This window comes from Mesocricetus auratus, unplaced genomic scaffold (assembly GCF_017639785.1).
Source record: "Mesocricetus auratus isolate SY011 unplaced genomic scaffold, BCM_Maur_2.0 Super-Scaffold_100009, whole genome shotgun sequence".
NCBI lineage: Eukaryota > Metazoa > Chordata > Mammalia > Rodentia > Cricetidae > Mesocricetus > Mesocricetus auratus.
Genome location: NW_024429193.1, coordinates 4,213,795 through 4,236,029, shown reverse-complemented (window position 1 = coordinate 4,236,029; position 22,235 = coordinate 4,213,795). Strand labels below are relative to the sequence as shown.

At 41.0% G+C, this 22,235-nt stretch overlaps 2 protein-coding genes across 4 annotated transcripts in view; one reads left to right on the top strand and one right to left on the bottom strand.

Moving 5' to 3' along the window:
• Window positions 1-717: 717 nt before the first annotated feature.
• On the bottom strand, window positions 718-8,782 carry Fpgt (fucose-1-phosphate guanylyltransferase). 2 transcript variants are annotated; one of them, XM_013123121.3, is made up of 5 exons: window positions 8,664-8,767; window positions 7,886-8,120; window positions 7,189-7,356; window positions 5,936-6,028; window positions 718-3,867 (listed from the first exon to the last, which is right to left on the bottom strand). In XM_013123121.3, the coding sequence occupies exons 2-5, from the start codon at window positions 7,980-7,982 to the stop codon at window positions 2,417-2,419; spliced, it is 1,809 nt and encodes a 602-aa protein (XP_012978575.1). In that variant the 5' UTR covers window positions 7,983-8,120; window positions 8,664-8,767; the 3' UTR covers window positions 718-2,416. The 2 variants fall into 2 exon arrangements, with proteins under 2 accessions (XP_012978575.1, XP_005083533.1); XM_005083476.4 differs by lacking the exon at window positions 7,886-8,120 and having other exon boundaries at window positions 8,664-8,782.
• Window positions 8,783-8,889: 107 nt separating this feature from the next.
• Lrriq3 (leucine rich repeats and IQ motif containing 3) overlaps window positions 8,890-22,235 on the top strand; it is a 96,635-nt gene continuing 83,289 nt past the window's right edge. For both annotated transcript variants that reach the window (XM_040751552.1, XM_040751551.1), the window contains exon 1: window positions 8,890-9,029. The gene's annotated coding sequence lies outside the window, so the exon portion shown is untranslated. The remainder of the gene's footprint in view (window positions 9,030-22,235) is intronic.

Here is a 22,235-nt window from a genome sequence, read left to right as displayed (position 1 = left end):
TATTTATTTAACCCTTTCCCATAAGGCTCAGGGGGTAACGCATAAGAGGCAGCGGGAAATGTAAGAGCAGGAGGACGGGGAAGCAGCACTGTCTTCTGGTCATAATATGGCCGTTAGTGCCACGAGCTCACAGCACTTGGGATCAAGCCACACAGAATTTACCAGAGGAGGTAGATAATTTCCAGGACCCAAACATTTTCAGGGAACAACTTGAAGTTGATAGCTTCTGGAGGGGGAAGAATTATTCTCTTTTGAGGATCTGACTAATGATAGATGTGTGGTGTTCTGGTGGATGTACTCATGGGGGACACTAACTGGACTCAGTAGACTATTAAAACAAAAGAAGACATGAGTTTAGGAGAACAGATGTTGGGGGATATGGGAGAGTTGGGAAGATGAAGGGTTGTTATGGCCATAGTCCATTGTACACATGTATGAAATTCTCAAGAATAAAAAAAAGTTAAACAGCAGCCATACCAACACCTTTGAAGTCACAGTGGGTAATGCTGGGGACAGCTATTTATCATAAATATGAGTTGATTCCTGAGTGATTCAACAGAGGCTGACCTTGACTATAAAAGGCAGAAATGTCTTCATTATATACTACATGTTATTTGTTCCTTTCTATACATATGCACAGAGAAATGATAAAATTCGGTCTAAATGTGCCTTCAAGAGATCTATAATAAATACAAAAATTTCAAGTAACCAAGGAAGTGATGGTATTCTTAATTAATTCTTTATTAATTTTATAACACTGAGTCATGATTCTAATCCTTGACAGAACTTTAAGTAAAATTAGTATGTGCATTTAATGCCATTCATCATCCATTGAAATCTCTGCAGCATATCAATAAAAGTATCACAAATACTTTACTTATCCCTGGGAACCTCAAAAAGACAAATGCATATTCACTTATAAATAATACAGTACAGAGGTTTTGACAGTTGCCTTGTTTATATATTTTAAAATTTGTATATATAATTGGCATAGCAGTTGTTAGTTTACTTAAGGTCATTTAAACACAAGTATGATAAGTCTAGCTTCCATTAAACTTCAACCTAAAGTTATTTCACTAATGTGCTTATTCCGAAATAGGTGCACATAACCTGGAATTCCACCAGTTTCATTTCCCTGAAGTTGTTTATGATCCAGGTACTATCTCAGAGTCTGTATTCCTCCCCTTTGGGCCAACTGTTTGTTCTCAGCATCACTATTAGTATGCACAGAGAATTAAGTAAAGCAAGTCCGAGGAACACCGTAGGATCGATTAAGACTGGATTAAGGAATGTCCATGGTGAAGTGAGCATGGGCTGTCAGCTATTCCTTCCTATCTATCACCTTCTAAGCAAACAACTGAGCTCTTCACGCACATGTTTTCAAGTGTAATGCAACAGTAGACACAACAGTGTAATGCGACAGTAGACACAACAGTGTAACTCGACAGTAGTTTATAAAATATGGCAACACATGTTCATATGATAAGAATATAGTAATACTTTTTTCACATTTGGCAAGATCTGTAAGACACAAACATCATGTTATTGCATTTTCAGAGTATGAAAGTTTGACTTCAGTCCCAAGAGATGTAATTCCTTCTTCCAGCCCAGTGGTTCTCAGCCTTCCTAATGTTGTGACCCTTTAATACAGCTCCTTATGTTCTGGTGACACCCAACCATAAAATTATTCTGGCTGCTATTTCCTAATTGTAATGTTGCTACTCTTATGAATTGTAATGTAAATATTTGTGTTTTCTGATGGCCTTTGTGAGACTGTAAAAGGGTCATTCCATCACCAAAGCAATTTGTGACTCACCCTCTATGGGAACTGAAGTATGCAGTGCATACGCATGCCTGTAGGTAATACACTCATGCACATAAAATAAAAAATGAACAAAATTAAAAGAAGAATTAACAAAAGAGGACAATTCTCTTAAAAATTTAAAAGGATGTTTTGGTTAGGCACTGTCTCACTGTGGTAACACAATCATCAATACATACAGAGCTTTATAAGACCAAATTTCAAAGGACAAAAAATTTCTAAAAGTATGTTTAGAAAAACCATGATTTAAAACAGGAATGTTTAATATGTGGAACAACATTACATAAATTGATCTTTACTTAAAAGCAAAGCTATAATGGTGCAAAACGTCTAAATCAACATCTCTTTCTTGAATTTAATCCTGAAATGTTTTTCTATCAGAAGTGGCCATTTGTATTTTTGTCATTACTGTATTATACCAGCTATAGTAATATAATTTTATTATGTTGCTTTACTGAAACAAGCCCAGAAGAGCAAAAAGAAAGGAGGGAAGGAGGGAGGCAGGAAGAGAGGGAGGGAAAGAGGGTGAAAACCCAGAGGTCCATAGACTATGCCTGCATTTGCAATCCTGTTCACGGGCAAAATACACTGTACTTAAGATTTCCCCAAATCAGACTGTTTATTTGAACTGATTTCTAGAAAGAGTTGCTCCCTATAAGCGAGCATGTCTCCTACATCCTTGCAGAGAAGCATTTCCTGGATGGATAACAGCTTGAAGTTGCTCAGGCTGAATGGTGAATGGTTCCTTACAGCACTTAACATCCCAAGGGATACTGCAGCCGACTCACTCAGAGAAGAACAGACAGGGAAAATTCGAGCCGTCCACAGGCTCAGATGCGTCTTACTTCCTGAGAACAGTTCTTCTGTAGCTTTAAGGTTCCAAATATCTAAACAAGTCAGAAAACAGACTCCGAAAAACTGAAGTGTCTTTATATCTGATATGGTTTTAACACTGTTCTTCAAGCTGTCTTCCATGCCAAACACCATAGTAGAATATTCTAAGTGTCCGTTTAGCTCCACACTTAAAGAACACACGAAGGAACGAGGGGGCAGGACAGCTTTGGCTATGACGGAACCGCTGATAATGCAGTGTTCCGAGATGGACACCTCAGGCCCCAATCTGGAATACTCTACAACTGAGCCAGGGGCCACACAGCATCCCGAGTCCAGTATGCTGTGGATGACACAGGGCGTCTCATGGGAGTCTTCAGGCACATTGGGAAAGACACTGAAAGCTATGGATTGTAAGCCCAGCTCTGACCGTAACGAACTCTCAGAAGTGAAATGAAGCAGGTATTCCTCCGTTGTCCCAATGTGATAAAATCTGGAGTTATTGAGGACAACAACATTCAGGGGTGTTCCCTTGAGGAGGTGGAATATTTTCTGCCTCATGTCCAACAACTGGGACTCCTCTTTAGTGACGTGTGAGGTGTTCTTGGTGTACTCTGCAGTTGCTCCAGGTCCCAGTGCCTGCAGAAAGTCACCGTAGGCATCTATTTCACAGTTCAGGGGGCCTACGCTGACATAGAAATCAAGTAGCTTTTTGGCCGATTTATGATCCATGTAAAATAGGCTATCTGTGTAGACATATTCCGAGTGCAATGGATGACAGGTGGTGTCACCCCCGGTCCAGTCCTGTTGACCACAACTTCCTGGTCTATGCACAGCATTAAAGTGGTGCATGTTTTCAATGCTGGGCTTATGGAGGAAACGGTGGCATTGCCCGTACTCTAGGTCACCACGTTGCAAAGAACTGGGAGAGTCCAAGACAAATACTCCATGAGTGGTACCTACAGCCAGACTAGATGGATGGGCTAGGGCAGTAAAGCCAGGCTGGTCAAATGCAATGGACTCAGAGTCCCCAACACTGTATAGTTCAATATCATCTGCACAGGTGACCAAAACTCCAGGCTTCATGTGTGAGGGGAAATCCATATACATGGCTAGTTTTAAGTCCAACATCTGATAAATGGGCTCGCCAAGAGGTAAAGCTGTGAAGATTTTTCCTAAAGCACTTGCATTGGGAAGCCGTTGACTGTAGCCCCCTATAAAAAATGTAAAGCATTCAGAAATAGGTTCTTAAAGAGATTTTCAAAGTCTGGTGGCACCAATTACAGCATAACATACTGTTGAAGATAATTCATACTAAGCATTTAATCAAAATTAAGGGTAGAATTAAGAAATTTAGACCTTAAAACCATCAAAGCATGTTTCTCATAGGGCAATTAGATGTAACGCAATTTTAAGGACTCTAGGTCAGGAAATAATTCAAAGACACACAGAGCCTGGGTAGTGAGTGTTCTGAATCAATTGTATAACTAACAAAAGGACCACTTTTAAAACTTGATCTTCCACGAACATTTCTAATAATGCATCCCAACTGCGGTAAAAGTTATATATTAGGGATGTACTTAGAAAAAGGTATAAAAGACTAATGCAGTTTAACGGTTACAAAATGTACTTCTTTGCTAAACATCCATTTCATGATGTACTGTCTTCAACTTAAGAGACATACTTAAAGGAAGTAATGCAAATTGACTTAAGAACAATTTTTTTAATTATACCACTTTTTCATTTAAATTGGCTTTTCCCTTCTAAGATGAACATCATAATGTCTTGATTTCTGAAATGTGTTCTCTTAAACACACTGAATGTCTTGGATCCTTTTTACGTAAAGAAAGTGTGCACAGGGAGATGCAGACTTCTGTCCCGGGGGCATCCGATAAGTGAGCTCACCACTGGCTCTGCACACTTCCGCCACTCCCTGAGGACTGACTGCAGTCAGGGGCAGTATCCAGAGATCAATGCGACATTTAAAGTACTCTACACATAGTGCCCTGTTCAAGAGATAAGAGCTAAAAATAATTTTAATTGTTTCCCTTCCCAAAGACCAGATGATAGCAAAGTTCACACTGAAAGAATTACTCTAGAGTCATTCCTCACATCTGTGGAGACTGGTTCACAACCCCAAGCTGAGAACATGGATCCCTGACCGAAAATGGCACTTATTTGCATATACCCCAACTATCTTACTGGATGATTTATTTATCTAATGCAATGTAATGTTTATATGAACAGTAGCTATGCAGTGATGTTCCAGGAGTTACGCAAAGTCCACATGTTCAATACAGACACATTTTTGTTACCCCTCACATACTTTCTGTCTGCCACTGTCTGCTTCTGCAGAGGTGGATGGAGCAGGAGGATTCGGAGGGCCCACTATTATTTCTTGCTACCTATGTTCTGATTAACTTTACCTTTATCCTACAGGACATTGAATCATTCTACATTGTTAAGTTTTTCCTGTAAACAGGCGTTTGGTATACTACGTTGATATCCTCTGTACAAAGAGTCACATTACCATGTATGCAACTTGGAATTGGAAAGCATCTTTGAAGCTATGATGATGGGCGTTCTAAATTATAAAACCTAGGCCATTGCCAGGCCTTGAGAAAGGTTTCACCAGCCCACAAGAATATAGAGATAAACAGCAAAAGTTTCCATGCAATGAAATGTTTTTTATTTAAGTATTGAATTAAAAAAAAAATCTACCCACCATCTGACAACATCTTCTGATTTCTCTTTTGACATGTTCTATGTGTTTTTTCAACATGTTAACTCTGTATTTTGTCAATTTTCTGTTGTTTGTAAAACTGCTAAATATTGTAGCTTTTGACTACCAATAATCAGACAAAAATGCAAGGTATAAGTTTTGAGAAATGTCTGATCATCGTTTTTATCATCATCCATTTTCTTTCACAACAAAGTTTGCCTTCAAGACTCCTGAGAAATGTCCACATTTTCAAGAGTTTTGTGAAAAGCAATTTTCTATTGGCAAACCAAAGATGAAATGATAAAATACCCATAAGGTATGATGCACAAAATCTACAATGTTAAGAATAAATTTTGTGAAAATCATATTATTTACATACTGAAAATAGCAAACAACCCAAAATGTCCTGAGCATTTATTTCCAAAGTAAAATACCACCAATAAATTTTAAAACGAAGTAAAATACAGGGGAAATCTTTTGCAAGGGAGATAAAGTCCCTCAGGTGTCTGTCAAAGGCTGAAAATTCAAGGGCGAATGTAAAGGGATAAACAGTAAGTTACCAGAGTGAATTAACAGGACTGTGAAAGAATTCCACGTGTCTCCATAGAGGCTTCGCAGGCACTGAAGAGCACAGAGTGTTGATCCCCCATTTCCTTAAAGACAATTAAAAAGCGTAATTTGCTTCGCAGAAATCTATGAAGATTTTGTGGTGGTACATTTAATGTTATAATCTTGAAGATGTGACAGGTTGAGAAGGTACCGCCGATAGATGACTAGAGCAGTCACATCAAATAAGCAAACAAAAAAACAATCAAGAAACTTATCAAACAGGAGCTAATAATCTCTCACCAGCAGTAATGAGAGAAATGATAAATTGCAAATCTATGACCTTAGACAGTGAATTCATACGCAGTTATCAACCAGAACGCTTGCTTAATAAGTTCATCCAAATGACACAACCCAACACATGAGCTAGAATTTTTTTTTAATATAAGAACTTGGTTTCCACAAAACATTTTAAATATTACTAACATACTGTACATCCAATTCTTCTCTACAAATGGAACGTCCTGGGAGGATTAAACCCACAGTGGATCATCAGAAAAATGCCAACCTCATGTACATGCATTCTCTTCCTGGCATGAAGATGATTTAACTTTTCTTAGCGTATGAGCTACGATTTTAGGGACAAATTTTTATAAAAGTCATACTACTTCCAGTGAAACACAGCAACTAAATAAGTAAATAAAAGATGAATGCTGGCTTCCTAAGCAAAACACTTTTAAGCAATAATTAACAAAAAAGCAGAAGAAATTATCTGCAATTCCCTCCTCACGGAATCAAAGGTGAAATATAATTTGCAATGATGATAAAGTTAGAAAAAAACCAAGGTTTAAGTAAATATTCTATGTTACTTTAAGCAACTGGACCTGCTTCATCTGTGTTCCATAGTTTAGTCTCAGGAGACCAAATATACCATAAGTTTCCTGACTTGTTTTCTTTGTGCAAATGTGTGAAGAAACTACTGGGTTGGGGAAGACCTTGAGAGAACTTCCAATGAGGTCTATTGTAGTTGTATTAATGCAAAAAAAAAAAAAAAGAAAAGAAAAAACCACTTCTTTTAAATAATTATCTGGGTCACAGTCACAGAGGCTTAGGTCCTTTGCTCTGACTTTCAAACCCTCTAAGACTCATTTTAAAGCTGGAAAGGCCATGTGTGGAGATAAACAATTTTTATACTATAAAGCTCAGAAAATTATTCAATTGTTATTTTGCTCCAAATCTGTTATAAACATGCCCGTGAAATGTATACCAATTTTGGCTCCAGGAGGATCAGCGAAAACATGATATCGAACTCCGAGGGGCAACTCCTTTCTCTTCAGCTTCTCTGACAACTGTTGCTCGTATGCAAGCCCCTGCTTCTCATCGGCTGCTGTTATTGCGACTACATCCCAGAATTTCCCATTTGCCACAGGTTTGCCTATTGGAAAACAGCAAGAATTTTTTTTGTACTATTATTAGAATTCACTATTACAAGCTTGCCTATTCCAAATGAGGGGAGGGGAAAAAAGGCGTAATCATTACGAGCTTCCTGAGTAAGAGGAGGTTGCAAAAACAAAAACAAACAAACAACAAAACCCCACGGCAATCTTTTCCCTCCAAATCAAGCAAAGTCTCACGAATCAGTTATTTCATGAGAAATACCAGCTCCCACACTCCTTCGCCGTTTCTGTACAGAAACGTGAGCTCGTATTGGTGCTGTTTATTTGTTAACTTTTCCTCTCTTTAGTATTAACTTTCTTTGTGGTACTGGGGACGAAACACAGAGGCCCTGCCCCCCTCCCCGTTGCCTCTTCCTTGCTCAAAACCATGAGATTATACTCCTAAAGCTGGTCGCTAGGGTCTGTCTACTCCCCCAATTGGTCAAGCTCCTCCCCTGAGGCTGACTAGGTAGGCACAGCTGTATTGAAGTCCAGCAACTCATTCTAACACCGAGTTTCCTCTTTTACCTTCATAAACTGCCTTTGGTCTATGGGTCCTGTCTGTTTCCTCTCTATTCCAAGAGGGACAGTCCTTCGTTTCTTCAGGACCAGTATCCTTTCCCATCTAACTTGTCCCCTTTCCTTCTCCCCGGTCCTCTCCTTCGTCTTTTATTCCTTGCCCTTTGTCCCTCAGGGAGAGAGAAAGGTCCTGTGTGCTGAGAACTTTCGTCTTGGGGTGTCCTGAGCAGACCTCCGACCTTTCCTTTAACAAGAGGAGAGAAGAGGAGAGGGGAAGGGAGGCAAGTGGGGGTCAGCCACCTAGGATTTAGTCACTGCAAACATTCTGGTATGCAAACATAAGTCCCCACATTTCAGGAAGACACAAACACCAGTTTCACCAGACAGCTGATCAGAGAAGTTTTAAAGTCTGCCTTCCTGGTGGACTTCAACTGGGGGATAAGCCGGTGAGTGAGTTATGCAGGAGCCTGGGGGTTTAAAAAAAGAGGGGAGGGGCAGAAACGAGACTGCAGACTCTGTCAGGAAGCCCACTTCGAACCTGGGAGCCAGGGGTTTAATAAACCTCTCGCTGCCCCCTGCAGACCCTCAAGCTTAGGCTGGCGGAGAGCAGAGCAGAGCGCGGTGGGGAGCAAGGGTCCGGCCGGCTGCACGGGGCCGGACGGGAAAGAGGAGAGCACAGGAAGGCGCGGCGAGGGGTCCGCGGGCAGAAGGCACCCTCCGGGCGGGCGGGCGGGCGGGCACAGGGTACGGGGAAGGGGGGCGAGGCACTCCGTCCCGCCACGGCTACCTCTCATCTCGGAAAACCGCCGCAGTTTCTGCAGGCTCGCATCGCGGAGAGAAGCCATGGTTTGCCCCGCTTCCGGGAGGCCGCCCGGGACGCAGGCGCGCCCCGCTCCGCGGCGCGCGCCCCGCCCCCTCGCCCCGCCCCCGCCGCACGGTCCCGCCCCAGCCCCGCGCCCCTTCGCCGCGCGGCCACGTCACCGCGCCCGCGGCCCCTGCGCGTGCGTGCCAGCGGCGCGCGCGTCTCCCGGGCAACGCTCCGCGCGCGCAGATGGGCTCCTCGCAGTGCCCGGCTGCGTGCGACCTGCGCCGGGGTCTCCCGCTTCTCCACGCCTGACAGCCCGCGGCGCGGAACCATCACCCAGATGCCGAGGTGACCGCGCTCGCCCAGGGCACGCTCAAGGGCTCGCCCAGAGGCCAGGTCACGCCCTCCGGCTCCAGGCCCCGACGCCCCATCCCCAGTCCGGCCCACGTGGGATGCTGGATGGATGGAGGGCCGGACCAAGCTGCTGCTGTCAGTCGGCCGACCCCTCCTTCAGAGTCACCTGTGTCCCCTTGCTTCCCAGAGAGAGGCTGCCGTAGGTGTAGATGGGGCTACCCGATAGTGCCCGGCCTTGGCAAGTCAGCCTTGTTGGATTGAACGTCCTTCCATGGGCCGATGCTACCTACCTGTTTCTCTTATAGGGAGCCTGGAGCCTGGTTTCTTTTTTCTTTTCTTTCTTTTTGTTTTTTATTTTGTTTGTTTTTTTGGTTTTACGAGACAGGGTTTCTCTGTATTGTTTTGGAGGCTGTCGGTCCAGCCCGGCCTCGAACTCACAGAGATCCACCTGCCTCTGCCTCCTGAGTGCTGGGATTAAAGGCGCCTGGTTTCTAAGAGTCCTGCAGAGAGTGATCTCCCCATTCTTACACACACAGCATGCAGTTAATAACAACATTTAAGTACGACTTCGATCTCAAACCTACACGCCCCCCCCCCCACACCTACCTGCAATTTGGCTTGAGAGGTCTCTCTCTTCATTAAAACCTGGCTCAGAATTCTGCTAAGCCATTTCCTATGAACTTTAGCTAGCTGAGATTCTGAGTAAGCTTAGCTTTATATATATATTTAATATCTTGACATTAGCATTTGATTCTGTAGAGTGGAGACATTTGTGGGGGAGACTTAAGGAAACTTTAAGGAACGTGGGAAGTTAAAGAGTCTGAGAGTAACAGCAACAGAAGTGAGAATCTGTGGCTTTACTCTTGAGTAAATTGGGGTCACTCCTTATGTTTAAAGGGGACACAAGGAAACGTGTCAGCACGTAGGGCAAGAAGACACGCGGAGAGCCTTGTCTGCAAGCACCAAAGGTTTGGTAGAAATTTGAAAGACTATGATGGCGGGTGGTGAGAAATTGTTTCAGATTCTAGAAACATTCTAAAGGCAAAACCACCAATGTCTGCCCAGGGATGGAGGACGGAATGGCCAGCGAATGAGACGAGGAAAGCTACGTATGGCGAAGCACGGCGAACGGATAAGAGGATACCTTTAATTTAATATTGGATATGTAGAACAAACATGTATGCGTATGTAGTGGAGATTGTTGAGGGTGTCTGTGTGCACTATGCGTGTGCACAGGACATGCCTGGATTAAAAAAAATTCTGTGAGTTGTTAGGATACAGGTGGAGTTTATTTTCAGCTGTGGAGCTCGGTTGAGATCCAGAGGGAATAATGGTGGTCAAAAGGTCCTGCATATTAGAGTACCACGCTTACTTGTAAGTGGAGAGCAAAAAGTCGTAGGGTATCGATTGCTGTGAAGAGACACTATGACCCTGGCAACTCTTATAAAGGAAACACTTAATTGCAGCTGGTTTGCAGTCCGGAGATTTAGGACATTGTCCTCGTGGCAGGAAGGCCATTGGCACATAGGAAGACATGGTTCTGGAGAGGAGTAACGTTCAACATCTTGATGCATGGGGCAGCGGGAAAAGATTGCCCCACGGGGCATGTCGTTTTCTTTCCATCCACTTCAGTAACCCATTTTAAGAATATCCTATAGGATTTCATGCCTGCCTTCCCGGTCCACACTGGGATTTGCTCTGTCTTGAGCTCATGCAGGTGTTGTACAGCTTATGCCTGATGCATGCTGTCACATCTGCTGTGAGTTCGTAAGTGCAGCTGTCCTGTTGTGTCTAGCACTTACTCTCTTTCTACTCCTGTACCAATTGGTTCAAGGGTACCACCCACTTTCTCTTCTAAGTTTCAGTGTGGTTGGATTTATGTTGAGGTCTTTGATCCATTTGGACTTAAGTTTTGTGCATGGCGATAGACACAGATCTCTCTGAAGTCTTCTACATGCCAGCCTCCAGTTATGCCAGCACCATTTGTTGAAGATGCTTTCTTTTTTCCATTGTATATTTTTAGCTTCTTTGTTGAAGATCAGATGTTCGTTCATACATGTATGGGTTAATATCAGGGTGTTCAATTAGATTCCATTGGTCTACTTGTCTATTTTATGCCAATACCAAGCTGTTTTCAGGACTATAGCTCTATAATAGAGCTTGAAGTCAGGGATGGTGATGCCTCCAGATGTTGCCTTGTTGAACAGGGTTGTTTTGGCTATCCTAGGTCTTTTGTTTTTCCATACAATACGGATTGTTGTTCTTTCAAGGTCTGTGAAGAACTGTGCTGGTATTTTAATGAGGATTGCATTGAATCTGTGTATTTCTTTTGGCAGGATTGTCATTTTTACTACATTGATTCTACCTATCCAAGAGCTGGGAGATCTTTCCATTTTCTGGTATCTTCTTTAATTTCTTTCTTTCAAGACTCAAAGTTCATGCGATACAGGTCTTTCAGTTGTTTGGATAGCGTTACCCCAGTGTATTTTATGTTGTTTGTGGCAATTGTAAAGGGTGATGTTTCACTGAATTCCTGCTCAGCCCTTTTATCATCTGTATATAGTAGGGCTACTGATTTTCTTCAGTTGATCTTGTAGACTGCCACTTTGCTGAAAGTATTTATCAGTTGCAGGAGTTCCCTGGTAGAGTTTTTTGGGTCACTTATGTAAACTATCATATCATCTGCAAATAGTGAAAGTTTGACTTCTTCCTTTCCAATTCATATCCCCTTGATATACTTTTGTTGTCGTATTGCTCTAGCTAGAACTTCAAGTAAAATATTAAAAAGGTATGGAGAGAGTGGACCGCCTTGTCTTGTTCCTGATTTTAGAGGTATTGTGTTGAGTGTCTGCCCATTTTGTTTTTTGTTGGCTGTTGGTTTGCTGTATATAACTTTTATTATGTTTAGGTATGTTCCTGTCAAAGGCTTTTTTAGCATCTAGTGAGATGATCATGTGATTTTTGTTTCTCAGCTTGTTTATATGGTGGATCACATTGATGGATTTTCATATGTTGAACCATCCCTGCATCCCTGGGATGAAACCTACTTGATCATGGTGAATGATTGTTTTGATATGTTCTTGGATCCGATTTACCAGTATTTTATTGAGTACTTTTGCATTAATGTTCATGAGGGATATCGCTCTGAAGTTCTCTTTCTTACTTGTGTCTTTGTGTGGCTTGGGGATGAATGTTATTGAAGCCTCATAGAAAGAGTTTGGCAAAGCCCCTTTAGCTTCTATTGCATGGAATACTTTGAGAAGAATAGGTATAAATTGTTTTTGGAATTTCTGGTAGAATTCTGCACTGAGTCTATCTGGACCTGTACTTTTTTTGGGTAGGGGTTATAGGTCTATTTAAATTGCTTATCTGTTCTTGATTTATGATGGGGGAAGTCCTGTGTATATGTCAATAAAGTACTTTTGGCCAATAGGGAACCAAGATAGGTGGGACTAGGTATCCAGGAGGACTCTGGATAGGAGAAACACAGGAGAAATTCAGAGAGTCAAGATTTAACGCCATGGGGTAGGAAGCCCAGGAAAACCTCTCCGGTAAGAGAAATGCTTAGATTAGCAATTATGGGATAAATACTTAAGTCAGAGCTAGCCAGTAAGAAACAAGCAAGGCCAACAGCTTCATAATTAATATTGCCTCCTGTGTGTTTATTTGGGACAGATGCGGCTCTGGAAGCAGGCTGGTGGGAAAGCTTCCCTTTACAGATTTAATTTTGGCAAGTGGTAGCTATCCAGAAAATTGTCCATTTCCTTTAAATTTTCGAATTTTGTGGAGTACAGGTTAACAAAGTATGACCTGATGACTCTCTGGATTTCCTTAGAGTCCGTTGTTATATCCCCGTTTTCATTTCTGATTTTGTTAATTTGCATGTTCATGCTCTGCTGTTTGGTAAGTTTGAACAAAGGTTTGTCTATCTTGTTGATTTTCTCAAAGAACCAAGTCTTCGTTGCATTGATTCTTTGTATTGTTTTCCTAGTTTCTACTTTATTGACTTCAGCCCTCAATTTTATTATTTCCTGGTGTCTACTCCTCCTGGGTGAGTTTGCTACTTTGTGTTCTAGAGCTTTCAGCTGTGCTGTTAATTCTCTAGTGTGACTATTCTCCAGTTTCTTCATGTGGGCACTTAGTGCTGTGAACTTCCCTTGTAGCCCTGCTTTTAAAGTGTCCCATAGGTTTGGGTATGTTGTGACCTCTTTCCCATTGACTTCTAGGAAGTCTTTAATTTCATTTTTGACCCAAGAATGGTATAATTGTGCATTATTCAATTTTCATGTGTTTGTAGGGTTTCTGCAATTTGTGTTGTTGTTGAATTCTAATTTTAATGCATGGTGGCCTGATAAGTTGCATGGAGTTATTCTAATTTTTTTGAAGCTGTTGATATGTTTGATATGTTGCCAAGTATGTAGGCGATTTTTGAGAAGGTTCCATGTGGTGCTGAGAAGAAGGTATATTCCTGTTTTTTTTTGATGGAATGTTCTATAGATGTCTGTTAATCTCAATTTGGGTCATAACTTCTATTAGACCATTTGCTTCTTTATTAAGTTTCTGTCTGGTAGACCTGTCTAGTGGTGGTGAGAGTGGGGTATTGAAGTCTCCCACCACAAGTGTGTAGGGCTTTATATGTGATTCGAGTTTTATTTGTTTCTTTTGCAAACGTGGATGACTTTGTATTTGGGGCATAGATGCTTATAATTGAAACTTCATCTTGGTGGATTTCGCCTGTGATGAGTATGTAATGACCTCCTTCATCTCTTTTGATTGATTTTATTTTAAAGTCCAATTTGCTAGATATTAGGATTACTACCCCCCTCCCCCCGTTTCCTGGGTCCATTTGATTGGAAAATCTTTTCCCCACCTTTAACTCTCAGATAATGTCTGTTTTGAGGCTGAGGTGTGTTTCTTTTCTGCAGCAGAAGGGTGTTCTGTCTTTGAATCCGTTCTGTTAGCCTGTGTCTTTTTATAGGTGAGTTAAGATCATATTGAGGGATATTAATGACTACTGATTGCTCATTCTTCTTTGAACTGGAATGATTGTTGTTGGAATTATGTGTGGAATTTCACCCCTTTGTTCTTTTGGCTGTTGGTAAGGTGGGATTATCTAATGCCTATGTTTTTCTGGTTGTAGTTAACTTTCTTGGGTTGGAGTTTTCCTTCCAAAACTTCTGTAGGGCTGGGTTATTGGATATGTATTGCTTGAATCTAGTTTTGTTATGGAATATCTTGTTTTCTCCATTGATAGTGATTAAACATTTACTTGGTATAGTAGTCTGGGCTGGCATCCGTGGTCACTTAATGTTGGTAGAATATCTATCCAGGACCTTCTGACTTTCAGAGTTTCCATGGACAAGTTAGGTGTAATTCTGATAGGTTTGTCTTTATATATTACTTGATCTTTTTCCTTAGCTGCATTTAATATTTTTTCTTTAATCTGTATATTTGGGGTCATGATTATTATGTGGTAAGGGGAATTTTTTTGTGGTCCACTCCATTTGGTGTTCTGTAAGCCTCTTGTACCTTCATTGGCATGTCATCCTTTAGTTTGGGGAAGTTTTCTTCTATGATTTTGTTGAATAGATTTTCTGCCCCCTTTTAAAATTTATTTTTAAAATTTAAATTTAAATTAGAAACAAGGTTGCTTCACAAGTCAGTTCCAGGTCCCTCTCCATTTCCCACCCTTCCTCCCATGCCCTCCCCCCAACCACCCCAATCCTCCTAATATCGCCTCATTGGGATGAGGCCCTCCATGGGGGTGTCCATAGTCTGTCATTTCATCCAGGGCAGGGCCTAGACCCTCCCCCAAGAGTTCAGGGTGAGAGTGCATCTCACATTGTTGGATGGGAGTCCAAAGTCCATTAGTATACCCGGGATAAATACTGATCTACTGCCCAAGGCTCAATAGATTACCTAGGCCTCCTCACTGACACCCACATTTAGGGGGTCTTGATCAGTCCCAAGGTGGATTCCCAGGCATCAGCCTGGGATTCAAGAGTTAACCCTTGTCAGGTCAGCTGTTTCTGGGGGTTAAACCAGCCCAGTCTTAATCCCTTTGGTCATCAGTCCTCTCTCTCTGTTACTGGCTTTCTGTTACTGGCTTTCTTGAGTTTAGCTCAGTGCTTAGCCGTGGGAGTCTGCCTCTTCCTCCATCAGCCACTGAATGAAGGTTCTGTTTTCCAGACTCTCTGGCCATGGGATTGTAGGCTGGCACTCCCCAGATCTATGTCTAAAATCCATATATGAGAGAGTACATGCCATGTTTCTCTTTTTGTGACTGGGTTACCTTGCTCAGGATAGATTCTTCTAATGCCATCCATTTGCCTGCAAATCTCAGGATTCCATTGTTTTTTTTTTCTGCTGAATAATACTCCATTGTATAAATGTACCACATTTTCTCTATCCACTCTTCAGTTGACGGGCATCTAGGTTGCTTCCAGTTTCTGGCTATTACAAATAATGCTGCTATGAACATAGTGGAACAGACATCTTTGTTGTATGAATGGGCATCTTTTGGATATATGCCTAAGAGTGGAGTTGCTGGGTCTTGTGGTAGGTTTATTCCCATTTTTCTGAGGAATCTCCATACTGATTTCCAAAGTGGCTGGACCAGTTGGCACTCCCACCAGCAATGGAGGAGTGTTCCCCTTTTACCACATCCTCTCCAGCATAAATTGTCATTGGTGTTTTTGATTTTAGACATTCTGACAGGAGTAAGATGGTATCTCAGAGTTGTTTTGATTTGCATTTCCCGGATGTCTAAGGATGTTGAGCACTTTCTGAAGTGCCTCTCAGCCATTTTAGACTCCTCTATTGAAAATTGTCTATTTAGTTCTGCAGCCCACTTTTTAATTGGATCCTTTCGTGTTTTGGAGATTTGCTTCTTGAGTTCTTTGTAAATTTTGGAGATCAGCCCTCTGTCAGATGTGGAGTTAGTGAATATCTTTTCGAATTCTGTGGGCATCCTTTTTGTCGTGCTGACTGTTTCCTTTGCCTTACAGAAGCTTCTCAATTTCAGGAGGTCCCATTAATTAATTGCTGATCTCACTTTCTGTGCTACTGGTGTTATGTTCAGGAAGTTGTCTCCTGTACCAATTTGGTCAAGGGTACCACCCACTTTCTCTTCTAAGAGGTTCAGTGTGGCTGGGTTTACATTGAGGTCTTTGATCGATTTGGACTTAAGTTTTGTGCATGGCGATAAACATTGATCAATCTGCATTCTTCTAGACGCCAGCCTCCAGTTATGCCAGCACCATTTGTTGAAGATGCTTTCTTTTTTCCATTGTATATTTTTAGCTTCTTTGTAAAAGATCAGATGTTCATACATGTGTGGGTTAATATCAGGGTTTTCAATTCAATTCCATTGGTATACCTGTCTATTTTTGTGCCAATACCAAGCTGTTTTCAGGACTATAGCTCTATAATAGAGCTTGAAGTCAGGGATGGTGATGCCTCCAGACATTGCCTTGTTGAACAGGGTTGTTTTGGCTATCCTGGGTCTTTTGTTTTTCCATACAAAATTGATTATTTTTCTTTCAAGGTCTGTGAAGAATTGTGCTGGGATTTTAATTGGGATTGCATTGAATCTGTAGATTGCTTTTGTCAGGATTGTCATTTTTACTACATTGATACTACATATCCAAGAACATGGGAGATCTTTCCAATTTCTGAGGGCTTCTTTAATTGCTTTCTTTAAAGATTCAAAGTTCTTGTGATACAGGTCTTTCAGTTGTTTGGTTAGCGTTATGCCAAGGTATATTATGTTGTTTGTGGCAATTGTAAAGGGTGATGTTTTATTAATTTCTTTTTCAGCCCTTTTATCATCTGTATATAGTAGGGCTACTGATTTTCTTGAGTTGATCTTGTAGCCTGCCACTTTGCTGAAAGTGTTAATTAGCTGTAAGAGTTCCCTGGTAGAGTCCTTTGGGTCATTTATGTAAAATATCATATCATCTGCAAATAGTGAAAGTTCGACCAGTTACTTCCCAATTTGTATCCCCTTGATCCCCTTTTGTTGTCCTATGGCTCTGGCCAGAACTTCAAGTACAATGTTGAAAAGGTATGGAGAGAGTTGACAGCCTTGCTCCTGATTTTAGAGGTATTGCGTTGAGTTTTTGTCCATTTAGTTTGATGTTGGCTGTTGGTTTGCTGTATATAGCTTTTATTATGTTTAGGTATGTTCCTGTTATTCCAGATCTCTCCAATACCTTTATCATGAAGGGGTGTTGGATTTTGTCAAAGTCTTTTTCAGTATCTAGTGAGATGATCATGTGATTTTTGTTTTTCAGCTTGTTTATATGGTGGATTACATTGATGGATTTTCATATGTTGAACCATCCCTGCATCCCTGGGATGAAACCTACTTGATTGTGGTGAATGATTGTTTTGATGTGTTCTTGGATCTGATTTACCAGTATTTTATTGAATACTTTTGCATTAATGTTCATGAAGGATATTGCTCTGAATTTCTTTTTCTTAGTTGTGTCTTTGTGTGGCTTGTGGCTGAAGGTTATTGAAGCCTTGTAGAAAGAGTTTGACAAAGACCCTTCTGCTTCTATTGCATGGAATACTTTGAGAAGAATACGTATAAGTTGTTCTTTGAAGTTCTGGTAGAATTCTGCACTGAGTCCATCTGTACCTGTACTTTTTTTGGTTGGGAGACTTTTGATGACTGCTTCTATTTCCATAGGGGTTATAGGTCTATTTAAATTGCTTATCTGTTCTTGATTTAGTTTTGGGAAGTGATAGCTATCCAGGAAGTCGTCCATTTCCTTTAGATTTTCGAATTTTGTGGAGTACAGGTTTTCAAAGTATGACCTGATGACTCTCTGGATTTCCTCAGAGTCTGTTGTTATGTCCCCATTTCATTTCTGTTTTTGTTAATTTGCGTGTTCACTCTCTGTTGTTTGGTAAGTTTGGACAAAGGTTTGTCTATCTTGCTGATTTTCTCAAAAAACCAACTCTTCGTTGCATTGATTCTTTGTATTGTTTTCCTAGTTTCTACTTCATTGATTTCAGCCCTCAATTTGATTATTTCCTGGTGTCTACCTCCTGGGGGAGTTTGCTTCTTTGTATTCTAGAGCTTTCAGCTGTGCTGTTAATTCTCTAGTATAACTATTCTCCAGTTTCTTCTTGTGAGCACTTAGTGCTATGAACTTCCCCCGAAGCATTGCTTTCAAAGTGTTCCATAGGTTTGGGTATGTTGTGTGTTCATTCTCATTGAATTCGAGGAAGTCTTTAATTTCTTTTTTTATTTCTTCTTTGACCCAGGAAAGGTGCAGTTGTGCATTATTCAATTTCCATGAGTTTGTAGGTTTTCTGCATTTTGTGTTGTTGAATTCTAATTTTAAAGCATGGTAGTCTGTTAGATGCGTGGAGTTATTCTAATTTTTTTGAAGCTGCTGAGGTTTGATATGTTGCCAAGTAGGTGGTTGATTTTTGAGAAGGTTCCATGTGGTGGTGAGAAGAAGGTATATTCTTTTTTGTGTGGATGAAATGTTCTATGATGTCTGTTAATCCCAGTTGGGTCATTACTTCTATTAGAACCTTTGCTTCTTTTTTGAATTTCTGTCTGGTATTCCTGTCACGTGGTGAGAGTGGTGTGTTGAAATCTCCCACTAAAAGTGTGTGGGGCTTTATATGTCATTTAAGTTTTACTAATATTTCTTTTACAAATGTGGATGACTTTGTATTTGGGGCATAAATGTTCGGGATAGACACTTCATCTTGGTGGATTTCGCCTGTGATGAGTATGTAATGACCTCCTTCGTCTCTTTTGATTGATTTTATTTTAAAGTCTAATTTGTTAGATATTAGGATTGCAACCCCTGCTTGTTTCTTGGGTCTATTTGATTGGAAAATGTTTTCCAAACCTTTAACTCTCAGGTAATGTCTGTCTTTGAGGTTGAGGTTTCTTGTATGCAGCAAAAGGATGGGTTCTTTCTTTTTATCCATTCTATTAGCCTGTGTCTTTTTATGGGTGGGTTAAGGCCATTAATGTTGAGGGATATTAATGACCATTGATTGCTCATTCTTCTTTGATTGGGAATGGTTGTTGTTGGTGGTATTATGTGTGGAATTTCACCCCTTTGTTCTTTTGGCTGTTGGTAAAGTGGGATTCTCTAATGCCTATGTTTTTCTGGTTGTAGTTAATTTTCTTGGGTTGGAGTTTTCCTTCCAAAAGTTTCTGGAGGGCTGGGTTAGTCTATACGTATTGCTTGAATCTGGTATTGTCATGGAATATCTTGTTTGCTCCATCTATAGTGATTGAGAGCTTTGCCGGGTATAGTAGTCTGGACTGGCATCCATGGTCTCTTAGTGTTGGTAGAGTATCTATCCAGGACCTTCTGGCTTTCCGAGCTTCCATGGAGAAGTCAGGTGTAATTCTGATAGGTTTGCCTTTATATGTTACTTGGCCTTTTTCCTTAGCTGCTCTTAATATTCTTTCTTTATTCTGTATATTTGAGGTCTTGATTATTATGTGGCAAGGGGACTTTTTTTGTGATCTACTCTATTTGGTGTTCTGTAAGTTCTTGTACCTTCATTGGCATGTATTTCTTAAGGTTGGGAAAGTTTTCTTCTATGATTTTGTTGAATATGTTTTCTACCCCTTTGAGGTGGTTTTCTTCTCCTTCTCCTATACATATTATTCTTAGGTTTGGTCTTTTCATGGTGTCCCATATTTCCTGGATGTTTTGTGTTAAGGGTTTGTTGGACTTAAGATTTTCTTTGATTGATGAATCCATTTCTCCTAGTGTATCTTCAACACCTGAGATTCTCTCTTCCATCTCTTGTATTCTGTTGGTAATGCTTTTATTGGTAGTACCAGACCATTTGCCCAACTTTTCTATTTCCTGCCTTTCTTCAGATCATGTTTTTTTTATTGTCTCTATTTCAATTTTCAACCCTTGTACTGTTTGCATTGTTTCTTGCAATTTTCCGTGTATCTTTTCGTCCATTTGTTGCATTTTATGAATTTTTTGGTTTGTCCTTTCTTCCATTTCTTTCATTTTTTTGCTTTGTTTCTTCTTCCATTTCCTGCCTTTTTTGGTTTGTTTTTTCTTCCATTTCTTGCATTTTTGCTTTGTTTCTTCTTCCATTTCCTGCCTTTTTTTGCTTTGTTCTTTCTTCCATTTCTTGCATTTTTTGGTTTGCTTTTTCTTCATTTCTTTGAGGGATTTTCCCATATCCTCTTTTATGGCCTCTATCATTTTCATGAAGGTGGTTTTAAGGTCATTCTCTTCTGCTTCAATTGCATTGGAATTTGGAGTCTTGCTCATGTGGAGTCTCTAGAATCCAGCAGTGTCATATTTGTTTTTCTGTTACTGAGTATGTTTTTGTATTGTCTCCTTCCATTCTCTTCTTCTAGTGGGCGCAGAAAGAGCCCCTTACTGGTCTGGTGGTTAGGGGACAACAGTTGTGGGAACTAGCAAGTCTAATAATCTGGTAGTTCTTCTATTCCTAGTCCTAGTTCTGGTCCCATGGGTGGAGAAGAAGACCAGGTATCTGGGGTGCTTAGCCTCCCACCTGGTCCCCTGGTCCCTTTGCTGGATCTGCTGGTTTCCTGGTCTCATTGGTGGAAGAGAAGACCTGGAATCTAGTGTGCTTGGCTTCCACCAGGATTGCAAACTCTGTGCAATTCTCAGGCAATCCCCAGGCACTAGAAAGCAGGCATGGATGCAGGGCCTGTTGTACCTGGTCCCGCAGGAGCAGCTGGTCCCCTGGTCTCCCTGGATCTTTTGGTTTCCTGGTCTTGTTGGTGGGAGAGAAGACCTGGAGTCTGGGGTGCTTGGCTCCCGCTGGGATTGGAAGCTCTGTGCAGTTCCCAGGCAATCCCCGACACTGGAACAAAGGCCCAGATTCAGGGCCTGTTTTACCTGGTCCTGCTGGAATAGCTGGTCCCCTGGTCTCCCTCGATTTTCTGCTCCTTTGAGGTGGTTTTCTTCACCTCTTCTATACCTATTACTCTTAGGTTTGGTCTTTTCATGGTGTCCCATATTTCCTGGATGTTTTGTGTTATGGATTTGTTGGATTTAGGATTTTCTTTGGTCGATGAATCCATTTCTCCTAGTGTATCTTCAACACCTGAGATTCTCTCTTCCATCTCTTGTATTCTGCTGGTTATGCTTGCATCTGTAGTACCTGACCATTTGCTCAGCTTTTCTATTTCCAGCCTTCCTTCAGATTGTGTTTTTTATTGTCTCTATTTCATTTTTCAACCCTTGCACTGTTTGAATTGTTTCTTGCAATGTTTGCTTTGTCTTTCCATCCATTTGTTGCATCTTTTAAATTTTTTGGTTTGTTTTTTCTTCCATGCCTTGCATTTTCTGCTTTATTTTTTCTTCCATTTCTTGTAGTTTTTTGGTTTGATTTTTCTTCCATTGTTTGCATTTTTGGTTTGCTTTTTCTTCCATTTTTTGCATTTTTTGGTTTGCTTTTTTCTTCCATTTCTTTGAGGGAATTTCCTATAGTCTCTTTTGTGCCTCTATCAATTTCATGAAGTTGTTTTCTAAGGTCATTCTCTTCTGGTTAATTTGCATTGGAATGTTGGAGTCTTGCTGGTGTGGAGTCTCTAGAATCTGGTGGTGTCATATATGTTTTTCTGTTGCTGAGTGTTTTTTTTTGTATAGTCTTCTTCCCATCCCTTCTTCTAGTGGGTGCAGAAAGAACCCTTACTGGTCTGGTGGTTCAGGAACCAGAGTTCCCTTTCATTGGGTACAACCAAGTCCAATTCTCTGGTTCTCCTCTTCCTGGTCCTAGTCCTGGTCCTGTGGTTGTAGAAGACCTGGAATCAGGGGTATGGGTACATAGGCTCCTACTGTCGGTCTGCAGCCACTGGTCCTGGTCCCCTTGTTCCTTGGTCTCATTGCTGGTCCTGGTCCCATGGTAGAAAAGAAACCCAGGAATCTGGGATGCGTGACTCCGCCAGGAGGGGAGGCTCTGTGGCAGTCCCCAGGCAATTCCCAGGTCCTGGAAGCTAATGCATCACTTTTTAAAACTATGATTTTATGTGTTGGAAGAAAAATGAAAATTAAGAAAATGGCAAGTATAGTAACTGTGTTGGAAAAGTCATTGTAAATCATGTGAGTGATGAAAGATTGATATTCAAAATAATACAAGGTACTCAAACTCAACAGTACAATAGCAGCCAAGCAAAAAACGGAAAAAGGAGCTGAAAGATGCCTCATCAAGGGA